The 26,549-nt window shown below is 41.3% G+C and overlaps 1 protein-coding gene across 1 annotated transcript; it reads left to right on the plus strand.

Moving 5' to 3' along the window:
• The first annotated feature begins 7,001 nt into the window (after positions 1-7,001).
• Positions 7,002-20,834, plus strand: SRPRB (SRP receptor subunit beta). The gene is made up of 7 exons (XM_016224402.2): positions 7,002-7,163; positions 7,808-7,902; positions 8,710-8,787; positions 10,417-10,499; positions 15,853-15,989; positions 17,140-17,194; positions 20,313-20,834. Exons 1-7 carry the CDS (start codon positions 7,010-7,012, stop codon positions 20,524-20,526), a joined length of 816 nt encoding a protein of 271 aa, XP_016079888.2. The 5' UTR covers positions 7,002-7,009; the 3' UTR covers positions 20,527-20,834.
• Positions 20,835-26,549: the final 5,715 nt, after the last annotated feature.

Below are 26,549 nucleotides of genomic sequence, written 5' to 3' on the forward strand. Positions count from 1 at the left end.
TTGCTCTGCACTAAAATCCTTCTTTTAATACAGAGTTGCATTGTCCAATACAGTAGCCCCTAGCTACATGTGACAAATTTAATTAAAATTAATTAAAATTAAACAAAATGAAAAATTTAGTTCCTGAGTCACACTAGCCACAACTCAAGTGCTCAACAGCTACATGTGGCTCCACACAGGTAAGCAAGATAGCATTTCCATTATCACAGAAAGTTCTTTAACACAGCCCTGCTCTTGAGAGCTTGAACAATGATAAGTTCGGGTGACTATAAAGTCATCACACATACTACTCATCTAAAACACCAGTTTTCTTAGAATTAAAATACAATAAAACACACCTTTGCACTATATCCATGTTGGACTTGATTCAATCACTTGAAATCATTTGGAAGATGTGAGAGAATAACATGGTTATGGGGTGAATATACGTCAACTTTGTATGCATATAAGTGAGCCACAGTCCTTAAAGTATGGATTCCCAGGCCCTGTGGATACTGATTCAGCAAGTTTGTGCCACAGTCAGGGTTCTGCATTTTAACAGCTGCCCCACATAATTCTGACGTAAGGAACATGCTTTCCTGTGACCACTGTTGTGAGGCCCAGGTTATATTTACCTAACCTATATCCTCCAAGAGGGGAGAAAATCTGGCTCTGTTGTTCTCTGCTCCACTCCCAGCCCCTAGTATGGAAACTGGCAGATGCCAGGTGCCTAGTGCATCTTGCTATGGAGGTTCCTCACCTGCCTAAAGAAGTCAGAGAAGACAGTGCTCTCAGGCTCCTTGCAATCACATGGACCCAGGCGTGGGAGCTCTACCTATAAGACACCAGGTGGGGGATAATGCAGGGCAGGGAAATTGTGTTACCATCTTGGGATGGGGCACCACCTGGGGTAGGCACAGGGGCTATGCAGGCAGGTGGAGAAGGCCACTGGGAGAATGACTGGTCCAGACATCAGAAGAGTGGGGCTACGGTCTGAATGCTTTTGTATCAGGTTTAACTGTTCATTCATTCAACAGAAAGTAAATATAGGTAGATATTGACTGTCCTACCTTTCTTCTCTGCCCCTACAGAACTCCTGGAAGCCTGCACTTTCCACAAAGCTTTAAATCCAAAAGCGGGGCCATAACATGATGGGCTCGCTGGCCTGAGCGGTTTTTTGGGCTGCTTTCATAGGTTGATGTCGCCACCTGTGCAGGAAATAAAATAAAAAATATTATTGGTTTTATCTTTTAAGAACTTTACTCTTTCCTAAATGTTTGTCCTGGAAGGATTTCTTTTATGTTATCCAACTAAATACATGTGCAACTGAGCCCTTCCTTCAGAGCTCAAGATTCATCTGATCCTTCCACAACTTTGGTTGTGGTGCCATAGCCACACCTCCTGGGTTGAGTTCCAGTAGGAATTCTTTCTAAAAGGGGTATGCATGGTCATTATTACAGAATCAAGTGTATGTGGCTGTGTGTGTGCGTTGGAAGAGAAGGGGCAGGAAGGAGGATGCAGCGTGAGTTATTGAGATGGACTGTTCAAGGGAGTACAGAAAAAGAATATAAAATATTTATATATTTTTAAATATTTTTAATGAATCTCATCAGATCCTGATTCTAACGGGATGGAAAAGTGAATCACTGGAACATCTTCTTGCTAAAAATCATCCCTTGACCCCGATTCCCACAGCAGTCACTGCCCTGTCTCTTTCCCTTCTCAGAAGAGCTCCTGAAAGGTGGAGGCTCCCTCGTCCCATGATTCACTTATTATTAACAAAATCAGTCTTCTGCTCCACTCACTTTTCTGTAGCTACCCTGGCTGAGGTTGCCACCCACCTGCCAACTGTGAAAAGCAATTTTAGTTCTTTCATTCCTGAGTCTGTTTATTGCAGTTGATACAGCTGAGCATTCTCTTCCTTGGAACCCTCCCAGCTTCTCTGTTGTGGCAGTTCCTCTGTCCATTTGTGGCCTTACTTTGGGCTTATCTTGCCAGCCCTGAAATTGTAGGGAAATCGTTCTGGGGTTCTTCTCTTGACCCAGCACTCTTCTCACTTTGTAGGCCCCTCCTAAACAATGCGAATGACTCCTGAGCATCTATGTCCATATCTATATTTCTGACCCCTGCCTCTGGTGTCTCCACACTCATACCTCCTCCTTACTGTGGGTCTATTACAGCAGAGTTCTCACAGCAACCAGAAATCCGACAAGTCAAAAACTGAGATGATCCCTCTCCTGCCCCTTCCCTCTCCTGCTTCCCTAATCTGTTGTTTACAAATATTTCACATCAGCTAAATTCATGGTCTTCTACCCTCACAGGAGCCATAAAGCGAGGAGTCAAATTTCAACTCACTATTTTTCCTCACTCCATGTCCAATGTCAGTAAGTTCTGTTGATTTTGCCTTCTAAACATTCTCCAGTTTTCCCCTTTATTTCCTAACTCCTACCGCCTCAATTTACACTCAGGACAGAGAGCTGCAGACAAGGGATCTCTGGACACAACAGTCCACATATCTCTTAACTTCGTAGTGTCCGTGGAAATAGGATCCCAGGTCCACTTTGCAATGAAGACCTCATATTGACCTTTTTACACATAGCCCTACTTTGCTTTGAGCCTATCAACACTCTACCTTATTTAATATTCACCAAAACTCCACCCTTACCCCAAATCCTATAATAACTTTTTCTTTGCCTTTATTTGGTGAGATACCCTATGGGGTATGGTCTGCATTATTGCAATGAGTCAACAAACCTAATTTTGTCAACAATGTACTGAGTACCTACCATGAGCCAGAACACTGTTCTAGGGACAGCAAATATAACAGTGCATGCTATAGTTCCTTAAAATAATTTCTGTGTGTTTTTATTTATTCCTCCCTCTAGACTGCCTTCTTATCAGTATAAATGAACAGAGAAATGTGTGAAATAATGTTCACCAGATACTTATAGCTATAAAAATTGAGGTAGTTTGTGGCTTTCTTCTTTGATCTTTCATTATTGCTTGAGTTTTTAATAAGTAGAACTCATTTTAATACTTAAAAAAAAAAATCCCTAAGTATTTTTTCAAAAAGACAGAGTTAAAGAGATAAGCCAAAGTAGGGGAATCATGTGATTGATGTCCCTGAGTCTGACATAGGCTCCACTGTGCTTTGGAACTATTGGAAACAAAGGAGGAGAAAAAGATGTATCTGGCCCGGCCGGTCATGGCTCAGCGTTTGAGCGTCGACCTGGGATCCAGGCGATCGGGGTTCGATTCCCGGTCAGGGCACATGCCTGGGTTGCGGGTTTGATCAATGACTCTCTCATCATTGATGTTTCTATCTCTCTCTCTCCCTTGCCTTCCCTCTCTCTGAAATGAATAAAGATATATTAAAAAAAAAAAAAAGAAATATCTGGTGAATGAGACATTTTAATTAATGGAAGAGAAGGAAAAATTGTCTCACTATGTTTGTTTCGCTATAACTGTCCATCTGCCATTTGAATCAAGGAGCAGAACTCTTTCAGCCAGCAGCAGTCTTTTATGTGCATTCCTCTGCATTCATCACCACAGAGATCATGGAAGCCTGGGATGTCCAGGAGGTGGACACTTGAGAGGATGGGGAGCAGCTGATCCCATCCTTTCCAGCTCTCATTCCTGAGAAGGACAGCACCACCTTCTCACTTGGGTGTGGAAAGTATGCACATTTCTTTGGCCTTCATGATACCCCGGAAAGAAACTGGGGGGAAAAAAATGACCATGTGTTCTTAAAGTCTCCTTTTATCTTTCCCAAATGCCATAACCAAGGCAGCACTTTTTCATTCACATAACTCAGGCTAAAAATCCTTACACAGTTAGGTCAGTTATGGTATGTGTTCTCCATGCCTGGCCCTCCCTCCTTCCCTGCATTTTTAGTCCCTAGCAGAGGAATCTATGATTATTATAAAGGAGGTGTGTGTTGGGTAGTGCATACGGAGCAGGGGTCAGGACCATAAGAAAGAAAAGAAATAGAATGTGGTTAGATTACTGTCAGTTCTGATAGTTTTAATGGATTATGCTAATTTAAAACAATTAGTTTACTTTAACCTCACATCCTAAACATCCTGGAGTCCCTATTACCTACTTTTATTGATGAAATGCTTGGGAAATGAATTGTACTATGTTAGAGCATATATTTAAGCATCAAGAATTCAAACTGCCTGGGATCAATGGGTAAGTTACTTAACCCCTGTCTCAATTTGTCCTCTGTAAAACTGAGATCATGAGTCATTGTGAAGATTAAACAAATTAATAAATCAAAAGTGTTTAGGACAATGCCTTATACTAGCAATCATTCATTAACGTTAGCAATTATTCTCATTACCCACTTGCTTCACCATACCACAGTCTTGCTTCCATATCCATGCCCCCACCATCATCCTCACCCTGCTGTTCCCCCTGAGCTCATTTTTTATTCAAGCCCTCATCACAGGATCCTCTCTGTTCTAAGCAATGCTGCTGACCACTTCCAGGACATGTTTTACTCTTGTGTCACAGCTTCTTCCTCCTTAGGCTTCTTTATGGATTCCTTTCTGCTTCTCACTCTTCATGCTCGCCATTTTAATGACCACTTATTTACGTATGACTCCCAAAGGAAAATCTAGCACCTATTGCTGGAGGCACCTGAAACTCAATATACCCAAAACTCAGTATATCCAATATATCCAATATTCATTCTGGCTCTGTTCCCAGATCCAAAGTCCCTCCAAGTGAGTTTTCTAATTCACTTTATGCACTCTGATAGCCCCAGTTACCCATTCCAACCACTTCTGATGCAGTCTTGATAACATTTCACCTTAACTCAGAATGTCCAATTTAATTATTACCTCCTATATACTTTCCTTCTAAATATCTCTCAAATTGATGCCCTCCACACGTACCTCTGTCCCTACTTTAGACCTTGTGCATTTTTTGCCAAAACACTGCAACAGACCCTAGCTGGTCTCCCTTCCTCCAGTATTTTCTCCCTCAAAGGACAGTTCTCCATTGACCTGCATCTATGTCACCCTCAATTGAAACTTCTTATTGCATTCTGTATAATGCAATAGCGTCCCTCAGCACAGCACAATCCCTTCAGGTCTGGCTCCTGCCAACCTTTCCTGCTTCATCTCCTGCCACTGCTGGGGATGAGACACCTGCTTAATGACAGAGTCTGCAAACTGGCAGCCCCTAGTCTGGCACTTCTGACCTAATAATGTGTTTTATTTGGGCCACAATTTCTTGAATGTTTTCCATTACTTGATGAAATTTGAAAAGTGGAGAATTCCCATGAAAACCTGCCTTTCTGGCTTCTTTTAAAAAAACTGGAAGAATGCCCTGGCTGGATGGGTCAGTTGGTTGGAGCATCATCCTGTACACCAAAAGCATTGCCAGTTCGATTCCCAGTCAGGGCACAAACCTGAGTTGTGAGTTTGATGCTGGTCGGGGCGTGTAGAGGAGGCAACCCATCCATGTTTCCCTCTCACATTGATGTTTCTCTCTCTCTCCCTTCCCCTCTCTAAACTCTAAACATATCCTTGAGGGGGGATTAAAAAAAGAATTAGAAGAACTGACCATCTTGGTGCCACATACATGCCTGTCAGGGTTGTGGCTGCCCCTTTGGATGGGAATGACAGCTGCAGTTTTCAACAGCTCCCACTGCTCCCACTGATTTTCCTGGCTGCTTGCTTTAAAATAGACCTTGCAGTTGCAGCCCTGGGTTTACAGTGTAGGGACACTCAATGGCTCACTTGCTTCGGCACTGAACACGCTTTCTCCTTTAAAGCCAGCAGAAGCTAGAGGCTATCTCATCCTTCATGGCTCAGTTTTGGTCACGTTCCTCCAGGAGCTTTTCTCTGAACCCATGATGGACTATAAGCATCCTTTTCTGTATTTCCACATAAAACCATTCATCCTCTGTCACATCCCATGCCACATCATATTCAGATGAAATGTTTCTGTAGCTAAGATGTGGAAACAGCTCAAGGGCCCATCAGTAGATGAGTGGATAAAAAAAAGATGGGTACAGCCCTGGCTGGTTTGGTTCAGTGGTTAGAGCGTCGGCCTGTGGACTGAAGGGTCCCGGTGGGATTCTGGCCAAGGGCAGGTAACTCGGTTGCAGGTTCAATCCCAGCCAGGCCCGGTTAGGGCGTGTGCCCGAGGCAACCCATCCATGTCAATGTTCCTCCCTCTCTCTCTCTCTCTTTCTCTCCCTTCCACTCTCTCTGAAAAGCAACGGAAAAAATATCCTCAGGTGAGGATTGAAAAAAAAAAAAAAAGCCGGGTGCATTTACCCCATGGAATACTAGGCAGCTGTAAAAGAGGAGGTTCTCTTACCCTTTGCCACAGCAGGGATGGACCTGGAGAGTATCACACTAAGTAAAATAAGCCAGTCAGAGAAAGACAAGTACCACGTGATCTCGCTTATTTGTGGAATCTAGCGAACAAAATAAACTGACAAACAAAATAGGTCCAGATGCATGGCACAGACTGACAGGTCTCAGAGGGAAGGGAGTAACCGAAGAATTTATATGCGTATGTGCATAACCCGTGGACACAGACAATAGTGTGGGAAAGGCCTGGGTGGAGGGCGAGAAATGGGGGACATGTATAATACTCTCAACAATAAACAAAGAATACATAAAAAGACATTTTTCTGTCATGTTCGAGTTCCTCACACGACTCGCCTCAGGGAAGGAGCGACTGGAAATCCTCAGGCGAGCTTTCTCGAGCCACTAATTTTATTCATCCAGCACTCTGTCAACAACCACGAAGACAGCGGCGACATTTGACTCATCTCGTAAAGGATAAGTGTGTCACTCACGAAATAACCTGAGGCTGCCCTCTCCTGAGGCAGGAGCGCACGGTACTACAAAAGAACTACAACTCCCATCAGGCCCTTCGGGGTCACGGCCATGAGGAGGAAAATACAAGTCAGGAACTACCACTCCCGTGATGCTCCGCTTCAGACGTCTGCGCGGAGCCCAGGGACACGTCGTTTTTGCGGCGCCGGAGACCACGCAAGCGCCTGAGCATGGCTTCCGCGGACTCCCGGCGAGTGGGCAATGGTGGCGGCGTCGGGGGCGCCTTCCAGCCCTATCTAGACTCTTTGCGGCAGGAGCTGCAGCAGAGGGACCCGACGCTGGTGTCAGTCGTGGCGGCTCTTTTCGCGGTGCTGCTAACGCTGGGTAAAGAGGCGGCGGGTGGTTTTGGAGGGTTCAAGATGGGGAGTCCGGGCTTGGACAGGTAGGATGCCGGGCGGAGAAGGCATCTGGGGGGCGTCTAAAAGGGGGAGACTCACCCCTGATGACACCCTTTCCTCCTGCCTGAAGCAGTGGGAGCAGCGCTGAGTTCAAGGGAAACCCGCGACCCCCGAAGTGATGTCCTAGTCGTTGGGGAATGGATTACTTTTCCTTCCTCGGCCCCTGTTTAGCCTGAGCGCGTGGCTCCCCCGCTCTCCCCGCCATTGCTTTTACCACCAAGACTCATGGGGTCTCTGTTTCTGGTTTGAGCGCCCGGTGTTTGCGTGCTAGGCGCTGGGGATACAAAGTTAATAAGACAAGATTGCACTTAGAGAGTCCACAGTCGGGATAGGGGGTACACACAAAAGTTGGCATTTGATACTGGCCAGCAGCACTCAGTGGAGTCCCTAACAAAAGTAACAGCAACAATTACAATTATATAACAGTACTAATAATAATGGTGGTAATAATAATAGAAGTTTCAGAAAATTGCGGTGTTCTGTGGTAGACCTCTGTTAATCTCCCCACCCCAGCCATACACTCCTGTTGTTGATGAGGCATAATTTTGGTTCTTTTTCTCCATTGCACAGTGTTCTGGAAGTTCATCTGGAGCAGAAGGAGCAGTCAAAGAGCCGTTCTTCTTGTTGGCCTCTGTGACTCCGGGAAAACATTGCTCTTTGTCAGAGTAAATGCTTTGATTTACATCTCTCTCAAACTTGATAGGAAAATTTCTGTGAGGTCATGGTTTATTTTGGAGAATAAGCTGATGCTGATAAATTGGGGAGTTAATTCTTGACTCCCTTGGGAGGACAGAAAGACTCTTGAAAACTCATAAACTGGCATTTTTTGACCATTTCTATTTTCTTTGCCAGATACTGATATTTAGTCTTTATTCCGTGTAAAGGGTTTATGTGACTACTTTCATGCCATGGCTAAGGATGCCAGAATGACTGAAAAGATAGAGGACATTGATCTGTGTATGGTGTATAATCCATTGTACAATATACGCTCCTGATAGCTTGTCAAAGAAAAATTTTAAAAGGGTGATTCTTTGTCATTGGGCTACTTAGGTTTCTTTTCACTAATATTTATTTTTAATCTATTTAGTATTTTTAAATGTTTGTCATTTTGCTGTGGAAAATAGCAGGGGTTTTCTCATTATTCTTCCTTTTGGGAGTATAAAAGATTTTCCTTCCACTAAAGAAATGAAACCTTTAACTATTTCTAATAATTAAAAATGTTTATGGAAGATTGGTAAATTTGGTCACTAACCATTTGAAGCTCTTATTTGAAAATAATAGGGGTTTCCCCCTCTCAATTGGGTAGAGGGGAATAAAGTTTGCAATTAATTAGGTTTTCCTACAAGTAATGGGGGAAAAAATCAACATCACTTGACCTGACACCCAGGAGCATTAGAACAGAATTACTCTCTTAAAATTTGCTATTTAGATGTTTACTCTGATCTCCATATTATTATTATTATTTTTTACAGTTGTTAACAGGCCTTTATAGAGACACTCAGACTTCCATCACCGATAGCTCTGCTGTGTACAGAGTCAACAATTCCAGGGTAAGGGGTTCCCAGAATGTTGGGAGTCTCACAATTTTACTTTACTTTGGTGTGTCAGGAAAGGACATTTCTAACATAAATTAGTCTAAGGGTGTAGCTTATTTTTATGGATAAATATAATCCATGTGACAAATTCTGCTCTTGACCATCCAAGCAACAGACTTAATCATGCCCTCCCCTGGTTTGTCACATTTTATTAGTTTTTGTTTCTTTGTCTTAAGGGTGAGCATTAAGCTTTTCTGCTTTCATTTATGTTTTGAATATGTAATATGTGTACATGGGACAAAAATTCTAAAGATTAAAAAGGATATTTGGTGAAAAGTTATTTTGCCTTTCCTGTCCCTACTACCCAGTCTTCTCCTTAGAGGTAATCACTTCCCATCTCCTGTGTGCCCTTTCAGATGGTCTATGCATATACAAACATATCTGTATATCCTTTAATTTTTTTTCTTTTTAACACTCTCTTCTGCCTATTTTACTTATTTGTTTTTTTAATTTAACAATATGACTGATACAGCTTGGGTTTGATTTTTGTTTTTTCTTCCACATTTGTACATAGTTGATTTATGAGCTGCATAGTATGCAGAGCCATTATGTGGCTGTACCATACAATTAAGTTCTCATTTAATAAGAGCCCCATTAACAGACATTTAGTTTATTGTTACAATCTTTTGCTTTTATGTACAATGTTGCGATGGATATCTTAAAGAGCATAGTGTTTGGTGCAGTGCTGATTATGAAATGTGGTAGTGGGTCCCAGCCTGAGGTCCCTAGACTCTTAACCTGTATTTTAAAAAAAGAAAGGCTAATATGCATCATATTTTTGCCCATAAAAGACTGCACAGACTAAGTGAACATCTGAGACATGGTCATGGGTCTGATGATACATGTGCCAGAGCTGTATCTGAGTCTTGTCCTTGAGCATAGCCACATCTATATTGAACCTGAGCTCAAGAATGAAGGCCTGGAATGAAGAACACTTAAATGGGTGCTTAATGAGTCTGCTCAGTAGGGGCACAACCCCTCCCTGTTTCAATGATTGTCATCTGGATCAAGAATTGACACACAATATTGACTGAGTTGGAACAAATGGTGTGTTTGGCAGACATGTTTAAAATTAAATTATGGTGGAAATGTAAAAGAATGTTTTGGGATCTCTCTAATGGTAACATGCTATATGGTACAGTATAAGATCTTATATTACTTAGTTTTAAATATTTATTACTGTTTTTCACATGTTTTTGCTATTTATTTATACCAGTATATTTCCCTAGCCTCAGATGGGCCACACTTCCCCGACTCCCCCAGACAGGGTCAGGTTTCCTTATGTACCCTCAGAACACTTATCAGAGTTGTAGTTTTACACTTATGTATATGTAATTTTACATTGCATTCTGATTACAAGCCCTGTTAGAGCAGGGACCGTGTCTGTTTTTGCTCATTGTTCCTCGACTGATGATTTATAAATAGAAGATGCTTGGTGAACATTTGTTCGATTCATTAATTAATTAGAGTGAACTTTTTTTGATTAATTGGCCACTATTCTGGTACCTGAAATCTGATATGAAAGGTTTATGCTGTGAATGTGTATCAGGACCAAAACATTAATGTTATTGCTGCCATCCTTAGGGCGCTAGTCTGACCTTGATTGACCTCCCTGGCCATGAGAGCTTGAGACTTCAGTTCTTAGAGCGGTTTAAAGCTTCAGCCCGGTGAGTAGGAAGTGGAATGGGCTTTTCTGAAATATGTATATCAAGACATGTTGTTTGCTCTGATGTTATTTGGGAAATGGCCTGGTGTCCTGAAGTGGAAAGAGCATGGACCCTGGGGTCAACCAGTTCTGGGCTGCAAACCTGCCTTCACTAGGATTTTATGAGGATTATGTGAAAGAACATTTGACATGTTTCTCAAGTGTTCAGAAAGTGTTAACCCTTATTATCATGTTGGTAAAGTTTTCAGTTACTCTAAGGACAAATTTAATAATGTATAGAACTATTAAAAGAATTTTAATAGACTCTTAACTCTATTAAAAGAGTTTAAGTGGAATCCTAGATGTTATTAAAATCCAACGTTATATATTTATGTTCTTAAATTACCTAAAATTGATGCCTCAAAAGTATAGAACAGTATTTGTCATATTTCTTTTAGTATTGTTCTTACTGACTCCTACTTCCTAAAAGTCTTGTGCTACAGTTTAAAATGCTTAATTTTTATTTTGTTTCTAACCCTGATAAAAACTTAAGAGGAAAAGTCAGTATACCAGATTTCACTGGTTTTTAAGACACATTTTAATATCTATGAAATTGAAATGCTACTTATAGTTGATAGTGTTATAGTTTAATTCACAGTATTTTTTCTTTCTTAGTTGTACTGGAAATAATATCTTTTAATCGATGGAATCTTAGGTTTGATGGAATGAGGTGGTTATTTTTTCACTTTTTTAAGATGTGATGACATATTCTGTTATTGCTTCCTTGCCCACTAGATGGTAGTGATGAGCAATCTATCACAGGTGAGACTGTTGTGTGATTTTAAAAAACAATTTTTTTAGAGCAGTTTTAGGTTCACAGCAAAATTTAAACAGAAGGTACAGAGATTTCCCATATACCTCCGCCTCCACACATGGATAGCCTCCCCACACATGGATAGCCTCCCCTGTTGTCAACATCCTCCACCAGATTGGTTCATTTGTTATAATTGATGAATCTATGTTGGTATATTATAATCACTCAGAGTCTGTATTTTACATTAGGATTCACTCTTGGTGTTATACATTCTACAGATTTGAACAAGTATATAATGACATGTATTCACCATTATAGTATCATACAGAGTAGTTTCACTGCCCTAGCAATCCTCTTTGCTGTCAGTTCACCTCTCTCTCTCTCCTAACCCCTGGTAACCACTCTTTCACTGTCTCCATAATTTTGCCTTTTCCAGAATGTCATAGTTGTAATCATACACTATGTAGCCTTTTCAAATTGGCTTCTTTCACTTACTAATATATATTCAGGTTTCTTCCATGTCTTTTCATTGCTTGCTAACTCATTTCTTTTTAGTGCTGACTAATATGCCAGGGTTTATAATCTGGATGTACTACAGTTTATTCATTCATCTACTGAAGGACATCTTGGTTGTTTTCAAGTTTTCGCAATTCTGAATAAAGCTGCCATAAACATCCATGTACAGTTTTTGTGTGGACATAAGTTTTTGGATAAATATCAAGGAGCACAGTTGCAAAATCATATGGTAAGAGTATTTTTAGTTTTGTGAGAAATTGCCAAACTGTCTTCCAAAGTGGCTGTACCACCACAGCCACTTTGCATTCACACCAGCAATGAATTTCTGTTGCTTGACATTCTTGTCAGTGTTCTGGATTTTGGCCATTCTAATAGGTATGTATTGGTATCTAATTGTTGTTTTAATTTGCATTTTTCCTGATGACTTGTTGTGGAACATCTTTTCATATACTTATTTGCTATCTGTATATTTTGTTTGGTGAGGTTTCATTAAAGATCTTTGACCCATTTTTTAATTGGGTAGTTTTCTTAGTGTTGAGTTTTAAGAGTTGTTTATGAAATTTGGACAACAGTTCTTTATCTTTTTTTTTTTTTTTTTAAATATATCTTTATTGATTTCAGAGAGAGGAAGGGAGAGGGAGAGAGAGATAGAAACACCAATGATGAGAGTGTCATTGGTCAACTGCAGCCCGCAACCTGGGCGTGTGCCCTGACCGGGAATCGAACCCTGATCGCTTGGATCCTAGGTCGATGCTCAACCGCTGAGCCACGCCCAGCCGGGCAACAGTCCTTTATCAGACATAACTTTTTTCCCAGTCTGTAGCTTATCTTCTTCTCTTGATGGTGACTTTTGTAGAGCAGACATTTTTATCTTTAATGAAGTCCAGTTAATCAATTCTTTTCATGGATTATGCTTTTGGTGTTATGTCAAAAACTCATTGCCAAACCCAACATCATCTAGATTTTCTCCTGAGTTATCTCCTCGTTTTATAGTTTTGAGGTTTACATTTAGGTATGTGATGTATTTTGAGTTAATTTTGTGAAAGGTATAATAAGGTCTGTATCTGGATTCATTTTCTTGCATATAGATGTCTAGCTGTTCTAGCACCATTTGTTGAAAGAGTATTTTTCTTCTATTGTATTGCCTTTACGCCTTTGTCAAAGATCACTTGACTATATTTATGGGGATCTCTTTCTGGACTTTATTGTATTGATCTGTTCTCTCACTAATACACACTGTCTTGATTACTATAGCTTCATAGTAAGTTGAGTAGTGTCAGTCCTCCAATTTTGTTCTTCAATATTGTGTTGGCTATTCTGGTCTTTTTTCTATTTCTATAAACTTTAGAATCAATTTGTCACTGTCCACAAAATAAGTTGCTGAGATTTTGATTGGGATTGCATTGAATCTATAGATCAACTTGGGAAGAACTGACATTTTGACACTAGTCTTCCTATGCATGAGCATGGAATATCTGTTTGTCTCGTTCTGCTTTGATTTGTTGATCAGAGTTTTGTGGTTTTCTCATGTAAACCTTGTACATATTTTATTAGATTTATACCAAAATTTCATTTTTTTGGATGCTAATGTAAGTGGTATTGCATTTTTAACATCAAATTCCACTTGTTTATTCCTGATATATGAGAAAGTAGATAGCTTTGTATATTAATCTTGTATCTTGCAACACTGCTATAATCGCTTATTAGTTTGAGGTTTTTTTGCTGATTCAGATTTTCTACATAGATAATCGTTTCATGTGTGAACAAACACATTTTTATTTCTTCCTTCTTAATCTATATATCTTTTATTTCCTATTTTTGTGTTAATAAATTAGCTAGGAAGGAATTCCAGTACAGTTTTCCAAAAATAGTGGTGAGAGGAGACATCCTTGCTTTGTTCCTGGTCTTAGAGGGAAAGCTTTGAATTTCTCACTACTAAATATGTTAGCTATATGTGTTTTGTAGATATTTGTTATCATGTTGAGGAAGTTCCCCTCTATTTCTAGTTTACTGAGAGTTTTTATCATGAATAGGGGTTGGATTTTGTTAAATGCTTTTTTGCATCTATTGAATATGGTCATGTGATTTTTCTTTTTTAGTTTATTGATGTGATTGATTACATTAATTGATTTTTGAATGGTGAACCAGTTGTACATACTTGGGACAAATCCCACTTGGTGGTTGTAATACTGTGATTTAAAATAAGAAATATATATTTGGTCTTCCTTCTGTTTCTGGCGCTGAGCTCCTACAACCCTTGTAATTTCCTAAGTGATGAGAGCACTAAAGGTGTCTTTTGTTATGTTAATAACGTGACTTTTGGAAAGTACCTAAGGATAGGGGTTTCTTGCCTGGAGAACCAACCATATAATTAGAGGGTTGGAACTTTTCAGTCCCATCTGGAGAGGAGAGGGGGCTAGAAGTTGAATCACTTGTCATTGGCCAATGATTTAATTTACCATGCCTAAGTAATTATGCCTCCATAAACACCCAAAAGGGTGGGATTTGGAGAGCTAACAAGCTGGGGAACCAGAACGCTTCCATATGCCACCACCAAATACCACGGGGACAGAAACACCTTTGTTCAGGACCTCATCCTATGTATCCCTTCATTTGGTTGTTGATTGTATCCTCTAATATCCTTTGTAATAAGCAAATAATTTAGTGAGTAAATAGATTTCCTGAGTTCTGTAACCTGCTCTAGCAAATTAATTGAATCCAAGGATAGGGGAACTTCTGATTTATAGCCAGTCAGTCAGAACTACAGGTAACAACCTGGACTTGTGACTAGCGTCTGAGGTCTCCTCTAGCAAATTACTAGAACCCAAGGAGGGAGTTGTGGGAACCTCCAATCTGTAGCCAGTTGGTCAGAATTACAAGTGATTCACATCTGAAGGTGGAGAGCAGTCTTGTGGGACTGAGCTCTTAACCTGTGGAATCTGTTGCTGTTTCCAGGTAGTGTCAGAATCAAGTTGAATTGTAGGATACCTTGCTGGTGTCAGGAGCTTTGCTTGATGGTGCTAGAAATCTTACCCCTTACATTGGAATTGGGTCCAGAACCCATTAATTGTGGTATATAATTCCTTTTATATGCCACCTTTTATATTCCTTTTATAAATTCGATTTGTTAATATTTTATTGAGGATTTTTACATTTATGCTTATGAGAGGTGTTCAACTGTTGTTTTCTGTTCTTGAAATGCCTTTGTCTGATTTTGGTATTACAGTAATGCTGGCTTCCTAGAATGAGTTAGGAAATTGTCCCTCTGCTTCTTTTTTCTGAAAGAGATTATGGAGAATTGGTATATTTTACTTTTAATTTTTTAATTGAATATATCTGACATAGGACATTGTATAAACTTCCTTGAATGTTCTACAGAATTCACCAGTGAACCCTTATGTGCCTGGTATTTTCTGTTTGGAAGGTTTTTAATGATTCAGTTTCTTTAATAGATGTAGGCCTATTCAGATTGTTTATTTCTTGTGTGAGTTTTGGTAGATTGTGTCTTTCAAGGGATTGGACCATTTCACCTAGGTTATCAAATCTGTCAGGATAGAGTTATTCATATTATTCCTTGATTATCCATGGGATCTATAGTAATATCCCTTTTCATCTCTGATATTAGTAATGTGTGTCCTTTTTCTTTTTCTTTTCTTAGCTTGGCTAGAAGTTTATCAATTTTACTGATTTCCCCCCCCCCCCCCCCCCCCCGAGAACCAGCTTTTGGGTTTGTTGGTGCTCTCTGTTGATTTCCAGTTATCAATTTCATTGATTTCTGCTCTAACCTTTATTATTTCTTTTCTCCTGCTTATTTTAGATTTAATTTGCCCTTAATTTTTTCTAGCTTCCTAAGGTAGAAGCTTAGATTATTGACTTTAGGTCTGTCTTCCTTTCTAATATATGCATTCATGCCATAAATTTCACAGGGTATAGAACTCTATTGTTGGGATTTTTCTCTTAAAGAAAAATTAAGGATATAATTTTTCAATATAATGCCGCAATATTGAATGCTCACATGCTGATTTTTTTATTTTTCTCGCTGCAGGGCTGTTGTGTTTGTTGTGGATAGTGCAAGCTTCCAGCGGGAGGTGAAAGATGTAGCCGAATTTCTGTATCAAGTCCTCATTGACAGCATGGGTCTGAAGAACACACCATCATTCTTAATTGCCTGCAATAAGCAAGGTACCATCATATTTTCTGGCAGTAATAATTGAGTTTTTTCTGGGATTGCTATGGAGAATTAATACAGTTATCTAAAATTATCATTATTCAGGATGAGAGACAATTGCTGATGAGCTATAAATTGAAAGCTTTTAATTCTTAAAGTTTATTTATACTCCTGCATTTATATTAGTCTTCTTATTAGGTTATTTTAAGGAATGACAAAGGAGTGACTGTTATAATTTTTTCTTTGAAACAGTGTTTTGCTTTTTTTAAATTATAAATCACTTTACCTAGTTAAGTTCATCAGATTGACAATATGTCATATCAAATACTTGATTGTGGAGGGACAGGTGGAGTCTCTCCTTTCAAACAAGTTTACCTTCCAGCGCATTTCATCAAGGGGAGTTTGCAGAAGTTGTTTTTTTAAACCTGATAGCCATTAAAAACTTTTTAGTCACACCCAATAAAACTAGGCTTCAGTTTCGTAACTTCTAAAATAAGATGGACTGGTTGATCTTTACAGGCCTCTTTCAGCTCTAAAATTCTGATTCTGTGAAGAACCCTAACTCATTTCTCAGAAGTGATCGGGTAATAAATCAGTCTTAGGATCATTACCTGACCTTCTCTTTATTTCTCCTATTCAGTATAACAAGGGGAGGTAATATTTATTTGGCTTCAGCTGTATGCCAAACCAGCGCTTGTTTCCTACCAATGTGCACTTGATGCTGTAAGATACCATTTTAATATCAGTTGGAAATATGTTTAGTAGTTTACTTTTATATGACAGGTAGGGTATTTCTGTTGGAGTGAAGGCTCTTATTAAAATCATAAAGCTGATAGGTTTTATTTTTGTTACACTGGCTGGATTTTTATATATGTTGATTTAAAAGGTCTGTAAGGTGTGGAAAACTTTCATGAAAGACCTAGTCAATTTTAGAGTCACTGGCTTAATATATTTGTAAGCATTACAGGAAAAACACATATGTCCAAATGTAAAGCTTACTTTGATAAGGAAGCTACTAGTGATACAAAGCTTTTTTAAAAAAAAAAAATGTGTGTGAGGGGGAGAAATTTACTGGTTTAGATAGGAATTTTCCATATGTACAAGAAGTCTTGGGAAAAGACCCTTTCTAGTTTAAACTTTAACAGTGTCTTTATTTCTTTATAGACATTACAATGGCAAAATCAGCAAAGTTAATTCAGCAGCAGCTTGAGAAAGAACTGTAAGTATGAATAAGTCCTCTTGGTTAATATTTGAATGACAGTTTTGCTGGGTATAATATTCTTGGTTGGCAGTTTTCTTTCTTTCAGAATTTTGAATATATCAACGTTTTAGTCTTAGGGGATTTCCCTTGTTTGTAACAGTTGGTTTTTGTCTTGCTTTCAAAATTCTTTCTTTGTCTTTGACTTCTGTCAGTTTGATTATAATGTGTCTCTGTGAAGCTCTCTTTAATCTATTTGGGGTTCTTTGGGCATAATGGATCTGGATGTTCATATCCCTCCCAAAATTTAGGGTTTTTCTGTCACTATTTCATTAAATAAGTTTTCAACTTCTTTTTCTTTTTCTTTCCCTTCTGGGCCTCCCATAATGATTTCCTGTAAGTTATGTGGGCTTTCTTCACTCTTTTTTCTTTTTGATATGCTCATTGGATAATTTCAAATTATCTCTGTGATTCTTTTTTCTGCTTGATCAAGCCTGCTGTTGAAGCTCTGAAATTTTTACATCAGTCATTGTGTTCTTCAGCTCCCGAGGTTTTTTTTGTTACTTTTTTTAATGATTTCTATCTTTCTGTTGAACTCCTTATTTTTCCCATGTATTGTTTCCTTCATTTTATTGAGTTGTCTGTGTTCGTTTGTAGCTCACTGAACTTTCAGGTGATTATTTTGAATTCTTTGTCAGGCAGTTCATAGATCTTCATTTTTTTAGGCTTAATTATTGATGCTTTGTTTTGTTTCTTTGGTTGTATCATGTTTTCCTGATTTTTCATGATCTTTATGTCCTTGAAAAGGTAGGCACCTCTTCTAGTCCTTACAGACTGGCTTTGTAAGAGAACGCCCTTCTTGGCCTTGCCAATGTGGCTCAGTTGGTCAGAGTAACATCCTGTGCACCAAAAGGGGGCAGGTTCAAGTCCGTGTCAGGGCACATACCCAGGTTGCAGATTTGATCTCTGGGTCGGGATCCATTCGGGAGGCAACCGATCAATGTTTCTCTCACACATCAATGTCTCTCCTCTCCCTCCCTCCCTCCTCTCTCCTTTCCTCTCTCTAAAGTCAATTTAAAAAGAGAGAGAGAGAGATAAAGCCCTTCTCTAGTTCAGCCAAAGATTTTGGGTGGGCTTGCTGCTAGAGTCCTTGGGCAGACTGGCCTGGCTGTTGGATCCATGGGCTGGTAGGTCTGCTGCTGAATGCTGGCCTGGCACCAGGGTCCACTTGGGCAGGCCTGTAGCATGAATCTGTCATGTCCAGCCAGGTGCCTTGGTCTGTTGGAGCTGGCCTTGTGCAGGGTTCCACTAGGGTAAGCCTGGAGCCTGGATCCAGGATCCAAAGGAGCGGGCCTGGGGCCACAGGGGCTTGGCCTGCTGCCAGCTTCCACAGCACAGTGGGTGCTCACTTCACTCTCCTTACCCCATGTGGAGTGTATCTCTCTGTGCTACACTGTGCAAGCTTGCAGAAGTAATATTGGTAATGTGAAACTGTCCTTTCCACCCTCTTCAATGCATCTTTTCTTATTTCTGTGCTACACCCAGGTGCTCTGACCTGGGTTCCATAGCTCTTATGAAGGTATTTTCGTGCATGGATGGTTTTTCAAATTAATGTTTCTGTGAGAGGACTTGTGCTGGAAACTTGAATTCTGCCTTCTTGCTTATGTCACTGTCAGTGGTTTCTCTCCCTTTTGAAACTGCATGTTCCCATACTCTTGATGATCACTCTCGAGACTATATATTGTCATTAGGCTAAGGAAATTGAAACAGTTAGGTGATGTGAGTTTTCCAAATATTGGGTTGTAATTGTTGGAAATTATCTTTGGAAAAAAGCAGTCATATTGTTTGTGTATTCTTTTCTTTAACAGCATAGTCCAAGTCTTCCCATGTTTAAAGCGCACGTTTTCCTTAGTTCTTTTGTTTTGCACTCTAAAGAGCCACAGAAAAATACAGAAGGAAATGCTGTATTGTAATGAAGTGAAAAAATGTTAAAAAGTTGTAAAAGTTAGTATCAGTTAAATGAGGAATGTAATTTTAGTTTAATCCTGTATTAGTGAGATGTAGGCTCTACTGGCTTTGAATCCTTACAGTCTTCTGAATAACAAGGTTTACTGTGTTTACATGGCATTATGGCAAGAGCTGAATACATATCATGTTTGGGGTTTTTCCTTTTAAGTTTTTTATTATAAAACATCTTATATACAAAGGAATATTTATAACACAGGTACTGAGTTTAAAGAATACTAAAATGAATACTCATTAACCTACCACCTTGCTTAGGTGCTCCTTCCCAAAAGCCTTAGACCCTATGTGCTCTTCCCAAGAGCTTTTGCCTTTTTTTCTCAAGAGATAATATCTTGATTTCGTATTTGTTTTTTAAAATACTTTTTCCATATATGTGTGTGTCTTTCTAAACAAGGTAGTGTTTAGTTTTTCCTGTGGATTCTTCACTAATTTTCATGCAATGTTATAGCAGCAAGAAATGCTTTATTTTGTAAGAAAGCATATTGGCAGCATGTATTCCTCTGCTTCTGGATAGCAGAAAGGGTGGGAGCAGACCGATGAACATTGCTTATGCACTGTATATTAGGGCCAGCAGGTGGCAGTAAGGCAATTTAAATTGCGAAGGTTTTAGTGGTTCAAGAGGTTGGAGAATAGTAATTGTGCCCATATAGGATGTGAGAATCTGAAGTTTGTGGATTTGTAAGCTCTATATCCAAAAAACTCAGGATAAATATAATTACCCTATCTACCCACACTTAAATTTCAGAAACTTACATTTTTATAACACAGCATATATTTAAAATATATATACATATTTTAAAATGGCATTGTGCAGGAGATCCTGGTGGAAGGGGGCACTGGGCTGAAAGAAGGTTGGTATGACCTGGGTCCTTTACTTCTGTCATCTAGCCATGTAAAGCTGGACCCCCGTCTCACCTTTTTGTCCAAGAGAGTGATCTATAAATGTATAGGATTATTCAACAGTCATAATCGTGTAATAGACAGTTTTATGGTTAAGTATTTAAATGAATGCTGAAATATTTAGGAAATAATTTTATTTTCTAAAGGCCTTTAATAGTGATATTAAAAATTAAACTCTTTTTGCTTCCTGACTCATTTTCGTTTTACCTCACAGCAACACTTTACGAGTCACCCGCTCTGCTGCCCCCAGCACACTGGACAGCTCCAGCGCAGCCCCTGCTCAGCTGGGAAAGAAAGGCAAAGAATTTGAATTCTCACAGTTGCCCCTCAAAGTGGAGTTCCTGGAGTGTAGTGCCAAGGGTGGAAGAGGGGACGCTGGCTCTGCTGACATCCAGGACTTGGAGAAATGGCTGGCTAAAATCGCCTGAGGGACAAATCCAAACCGCAAGCCATGAATGTGATGTGGTGACGGACAGTTTTGAAAAAGGGTGTAGTTAGAAACATTTCCTTGTTCTGGAAACAAATTATTGTTGAATCTAGCTTGGAATTTTTTTTAAGTTCAGTTCCCTTTATTGCTTTCAAACTTGTCACTTTTATTTGACTCGTGTGCCTTCCCTTTGTCAAAGTGTATGTGACCTCCCTTCAGTGTATGCTTGATGTGGGTCAAGGTCTTTGTGACTATAACAAGCAAACTCCACCTAGAGAAAATCATGAGAACATGGTTATCATCTGGAAAGTCTTGTCATCTTGTGCTTTCTTCCCTTTTTCTTGTAAACAAATCTGTCTGTGTATGGAAACAGTTAATTTCCAGTTACCCTTGAAGTTCATGGACAGTACATCATCCAATCCTTTGTGAATTCTCAGACTTGTGCCTATAATTACAATATGGTCTCCCGACATGTGGAGACAGGTATAAAACAGCAAGGCTGTGTTGACAGTGAATCTGTTCATCAGTTCAGTGACTTGTCCACACTCCACCCTCATAGCACTTAAGTTTCAAAAACATGTCATGAACCCTTGGAGTGAATCATTCCCAAATAGAACCGTAAGTACTAAATCCCCAAATTTCAAGGGTCTAGTGTGTTCTAGTGGTTTCCCGACTGGGGAGTATGTGGAGATTCAGAAGCTGTTGTGCTTTTCTGGGGGGCTGAGGGCTCCTGAGCTATCTTCATGTGCTGTTTGATCAGTCCTGTTGTGTACTCTTAGCTAGAATGCCATGGAACAAATACTAAGTGAAAGTAGTTCTCTGTGGGTTTTTAATGTGCATATTCACTGATGGTTAAAAAACAGTTGGCCTTTTCAAAGTGATAATTCTTTGCTGTCTTCTTAAATGTATGGCTTTTTTATTGCTTTTATAAATTATTAATATACTTCTTGGTAAATAAAACAACCTATTTGGCTGAAAGCAATGAAATAGAATGGTACAGTGAGTACAGATGGGAGTGTGTGTTAGGATTCCAGGGCCTAAAGATCACAGTGTACACCAGAACAAACTCTTCTATCCCTGCTTCACACACAGGGCCAAGCCCAGGTAAAGCTTAACGGGAGACAAGGGTGGCTATGGATAAGTGGGAAGCTAATCCCAGAACAGTGTGGTTAAGAGCCATAACAGGAGAGGTATAGGGTGCTCTGGGAGCACACATCAAGGGCACCTAACCTGGCCTTGAGGGATCAGGGAGAGTCAAAGAATAGAAGCATAGAGCTGACGTCCCAGTTGAGTATGGTCCCCATGCACACTGCAGCCCAAGCTGCCTGCTGTCACCCTTCCTATGGGCCAGTCTAGCTCTGAATTAGGTACTCCAGTTCTGCCCCAGCCCCCAACCCTGTGTCATACACCATGTCGCTCATGTATGAAATAAACGCAAGCTGAAACGAGAAGACATTAGGCCCTGGCAGAGTTCTTTTTTGAAAGCCTCATTGCTACTAGTTTTTACTGTCCTTTGTACTCCTACATACTGCCCTTACTTGCCAAGTAGTAATTTAAGGAAGTAGCTAGGAATAGTGAACCAGAAACCAAAGAGCAATGCAATGAACAGAACATGTTGGCATAATCACAGGTGCTCATGTGAGTAAAAATCAATGGCTTTGGGCTGCTGTAAGAGGCCTGGGTTCCCTCAGCCTTGTGTGTGTGTGTGTGTGTGTTTCTGCTTAATAAAATTTTAATTTATTGGAGGAAGCAATTACACCAAAAAAGTAACTGAAGAAGGGGAGCACAGTTGAATTTTACTCAAGGGCTAAAGACTATCTGAAGAAGGAAAGTTATGTCTCAGGCTATGATTCTCTGATGTTAGCGTGCACCACAATTCTCTGTGATGCATGTTGAACAGCCGATCTGAGGACCCTGTTCCGAAACAGCCTCGGGATTCCTAGCATTTGCGGGTCAGGGCAATTCTGTGCTTGACTATGGCCTTTGTGTTCTCTTTGGATCGATCCCACAACCCTCCTGGCCTTCAGGGTGTCTTTTAGTCGAGATGACTGAGACCTGAAAGGGCCTCTCAGAAATCTTCTCTAATTGGTGTGGGGTGAAGTTGGAGGAGGCATGTGGCAGCTTGATGTCACCTAAAAGGTTGATTATGGTTCGTGTTAAATTCTTGCCTCTAAGTGGCTTCCTGGAAATCACCAGAAGGAAGAGAGATCCAGTTACTGCACCCACCCTTTACCTCCCCCAGCCATGGCAAGTGGAGAGCAGGGCTGATAGAAGGTATCACCCTGGAGGCTCCGTTCTGCCCTGAGTTTCTCCGTCCATTAGCCTTAAGGTAGAATGGAGATTATGGAAATGAGTGTGTCCTACCTTTGCCCCTTCCCAGGGTGGAGAGCCCAGGTGAGTAGGAGGAAGGAGCAAAGGGCTTTGGGTGGTGGACATACATATACAGGAGGGTCTTCATGGAGCATACACTTGAAGGGTTTTTTCACACACACCCCTCCCTCCCCTCATATATGATTGCACCACTTAGAAACATCAGACAAGAAGCTTTGTGTTGAGAATTAGGACAGTTTATTGTTTGATCAACATGCTGAGTCTTCCACATTTTACACGGTTTTATGTAAAGTCGACGTGGCCATTTATGCCTGTTGAGCCAGCAAGAGATGGAAATGCCACCCTCCGTGCTCCTCATGGCTAGTCACTCCATGGGGGTGGGTGAGGGGAAGTGAGGGGAGAAACTGACACACACCGTGACAGGGACTGGCCTTCGATCTATGGAGACTTCCGCCTGAAGGAAGCATCCAAACCCTACTGCAAGGATCAACCGCACTCTGCCACAGTATCACCCACACAGGTCTGGTGTCCAGGGAGTTCACACATTGAGAGCCCAAGGTTTGGAACACCTAAATAGTTCATTTCAAACAAAAATTCAAAAGGTGCCCTGGTCTGTGGGTGCCCACAACAATCAGAGTGGACCCTGGGGACTGGCCCTTCTTTGCAATGGAGGAGCCTAAAACGTACGTGGATTCTTTCCTGGCTCGCTCAGATATGTTGGGCAGGATCTCGCGTCCTAACCAGAATAGAGGGCCTGAGGAACACCTGTGCACAGCAGCCCTTTATGTGCAAGTGCACAGTCACGTTTGTACACACAGGTGGGCGATGGACGAAGACGGGAACCTCTAGGTTCTGACCACTTCCAACTAGCTGGGTGACTGTAAGCAAGTCACCCTTCTCTGTCTTGGTTTCCCTGCCTGTGACACAGGAAGGGTTATGAGCCCTCTGCCTCACACTGCTGTGACCAGGTGACAGTGCCTCACATTCTCGGGGAAGAGGTAGTTTGGAAACCAGTGAGCACACACCCCTGCCTGGTTGATGCAGACTGACTTCTGTTTAGCTGCCCCTCACGTGGCTCAGACACGCCTCACAGTCCTCGGCTACCTGTTCTCACATCCCGACATCCCCGCCTACCTTCTGCTGTGTAAAGGGATGAAGCTGCTCTGCCAGCAGGACACCGAAGCCAGCGGTGCCATTATTGTCACACCTGGAACCTGAGCACTGGCGGGCCATCAGGAGGGTGGGGGCACTGCACTCAGGATGTGTCTGCATCCTTAGCTACCACGGCTGCAATCCTCGTTTCTGCCGCCCGAGACACTTGAACTGACCTGGCCACTGCTCCTGGGACCTGGGAGCAACACAGGATGTTTGAGGATGCTGACAGGAAGAGAGCGGTGACAATGAGAGCAGGGAGGCCTCTGGCAATAAAAACAAACACTTGCTTATAATCACAAGCGTGCTCACCGTGGCCTACACAACTGCACTTCTAGCACTCAAGGTGTTTCCATCACACTTTCATTCTGGAGTGCATACATTTCAAATACACTATCTGCCTTTTCTATCTTGGGCTTAATTTTTCAGTGCCTGCAAAATAGGAGCTTTACTGACGGCTTTCCTTTGACATCCGCCCCCCAAAAGACCTAAATAAGATGACCCCACTCATCTCCCAAAGTCAGGGATAGTCTTTGAGGAGAGGGACTGAACTGCTGGCTAAACTGAGATTATTTCCTAACAGGAGTCCTCCACTTTGCCTTGTGCTGGCCCATCTGGATTTGGCAAAGACGTAAGTCACTGGGGATGCTGAGGCAATTTCAGGACATCATCTTCAAGGGAACCTGACCGTTTTATTACTGAACCTGAACTCTGAGTCAAGATCCTACCTACAAGCAAGAGGACAGTGATGGCACCTGCTCAGAATGAGAGCCAAAGAACAGTGCACTTCTGTGCAAGAGATCTGGCTGCCCTGACAGGCGCCAGGAAATGAGGGGTGGAAGTCGGGGTTGAGGAGAGGAAGATCATGGAATGGGGCGGCACCACCAAGATAGGAGGACAAGAGGGGGCAACTGCCCTCACCTTCAGAGGCCCACAGGGCTGGGGAGAGCCCGGATTCCAAAGAGGGGATGTTGTGTACCTGCTAGGAAAGGCGGGGCTCATGGAGACCACGTCAAGCCAAACAATACCTACTGTGTCTCTTACTGCTCCTGTAGGCTGTGATGGAATAAAGAATTCATGGTGCCTTGGATGTGTGCGCACATGAGAAGGGAAGTGAGTTTCTACTTTTTATTTTTACAGGAATGTTTTAAGAAAAGCTACTCTTTAGTACCAAGAAAATAAAAATCCACCATACATTCATTCACTGAGACCCAGTGCAGATCCCTGCAAATGGGGCTGTCCCAGAGGCCACAAGCAATGGCCCTCACTGCCACCCAGGCCGGATGCTGTCACAGGGGCTCCTATAAATTCTCACGAGGTAAGTAAGCACTTCCAACAAGCACCACTTGGGGGTGTGCCATGGTGGGGGGTGCTGGCCCACGTGGCATGCACACCCGTGCATATAAGTACATAGAAGGAGAAATGGTGCACATATTCCCGTGGGCTATTGTTGCCTGTAGTTTAACACATCTATGTAGTTATTTTATTGATGGCAAGACAATCACAAGTTTTTTTGACAATATTAAGTACTTATTTCAACACATTGCAGTACTTTTGAATTTTTAAAACTGTTATCACAATGCAATTTCCAACTTGAGAGTGGGAAAAACAAGAATATACGTTGAGCACATGTACCTCTGTGAGAATGTGTGTGTGGAAGGTGTATACACAAGTCTATCTCTATATAATTATGTACACACATAGAAAAACTAAACACACGACATTGGAATTATGCTCGTACGTTGGTCTTTGCCTCTAGGAAGAGGAGCTCAGTGGGAATTCTGCTTCCTCTTTTCTTCACCTGAAGATAAAACTCTCTTTAAAGAACAGCTGACATACAGTCTCCTTAGCTGAAAGTATGTGGCAGGCCCACTGGACAAAGAGTGAGTCCTGCACTTGCTGCCATTTTGGACTCATTTCTGAGAAGTTCCAAAATCCACTGCAATAATTTGTTGAAGCACTGCTTTGGGGAACAATTCAGCCCCTATCACACCCCAGATGGTCACTTAGCTCACCTGTGACATGCCCAACAGCAGCCTGAAGGATGAGTCAATGCCGGCTTGGAGGGCAGAGTTTATTGTTTTGGGCCACAGTTGCTATCTACTGCCTGGCTTTGTGCAGGCTCAGGGTTGGTGAGTCTGGGTCTCTTTGGAATACAGGCCAAGGGGGTTACATCACTTGGTGAGAAGAGAGAGTTCTCCTCAGAGATTTTATAGGCTCTCAGACTTAGCCCTTCTCAGAACTGAGTCAAAGATGGCAAAGACGGCTCTCTCTGGGCAGCTTTCTGGAGACCCAACCTCAGCCCCACTCTCAGGTAACCGGAGTGTGGGTACAACATCCACAAAGGATTACGTGCAAATATTTCAACTGCACAGTGCCAGTGTGGCAAAAACACATCAGAAGTCAGCTTTTCCAGAACAGCACTCAACAGTATTAGCAACCGAAGACCCGAGGACAAGCATCTTCAAGGTGGTGCTCCTGCAGGCAACCCTTCCTGAGGGCACACAATGAATCTCTTTGCTCTTCCCTTAGATTCAACCC

Source organism: Miniopterus natalensis, chromosome 15 (assembly GCF_054644295.1).
Source record: "Miniopterus natalensis isolate mMinNat1 chromosome 15, mMinNat1.hap1, whole genome shotgun sequence".
NCBI classification, from domain to species: Eukaryota; Metazoa; Chordata; class Mammalia; order Chiroptera; family Miniopteridae; genus Miniopterus; species Miniopterus natalensis.

What these genes read in the sequence shown, in the direction of transcription:
- SRPRB (XM_016224402.2), top strand. Translation starts at nt 7,010, where the DNA reads ATGGCTTCCGCGGACTCCCGGCGAGTGGGCAATGGTGGCGGCGTCGGG. An exon ending in AAACATTGCTCTTTGTCAGA is followed by an intron (nt 7,903 to 8,709) that starts GTAAATGCTTTG and finishes TATTTTTTACAG; the next exon opens with TTGTTAACAGGCCTTTATAG. An exon ending in CGGTTTAAAGCTTCAGCCCG is followed by an intron (nt 10,500 to 15,852) that starts GTGAGTAGGAAG and finishes TTCTCGCTGCAG; the next exon opens with GGCTGTTGTGTTTGTTGTGG.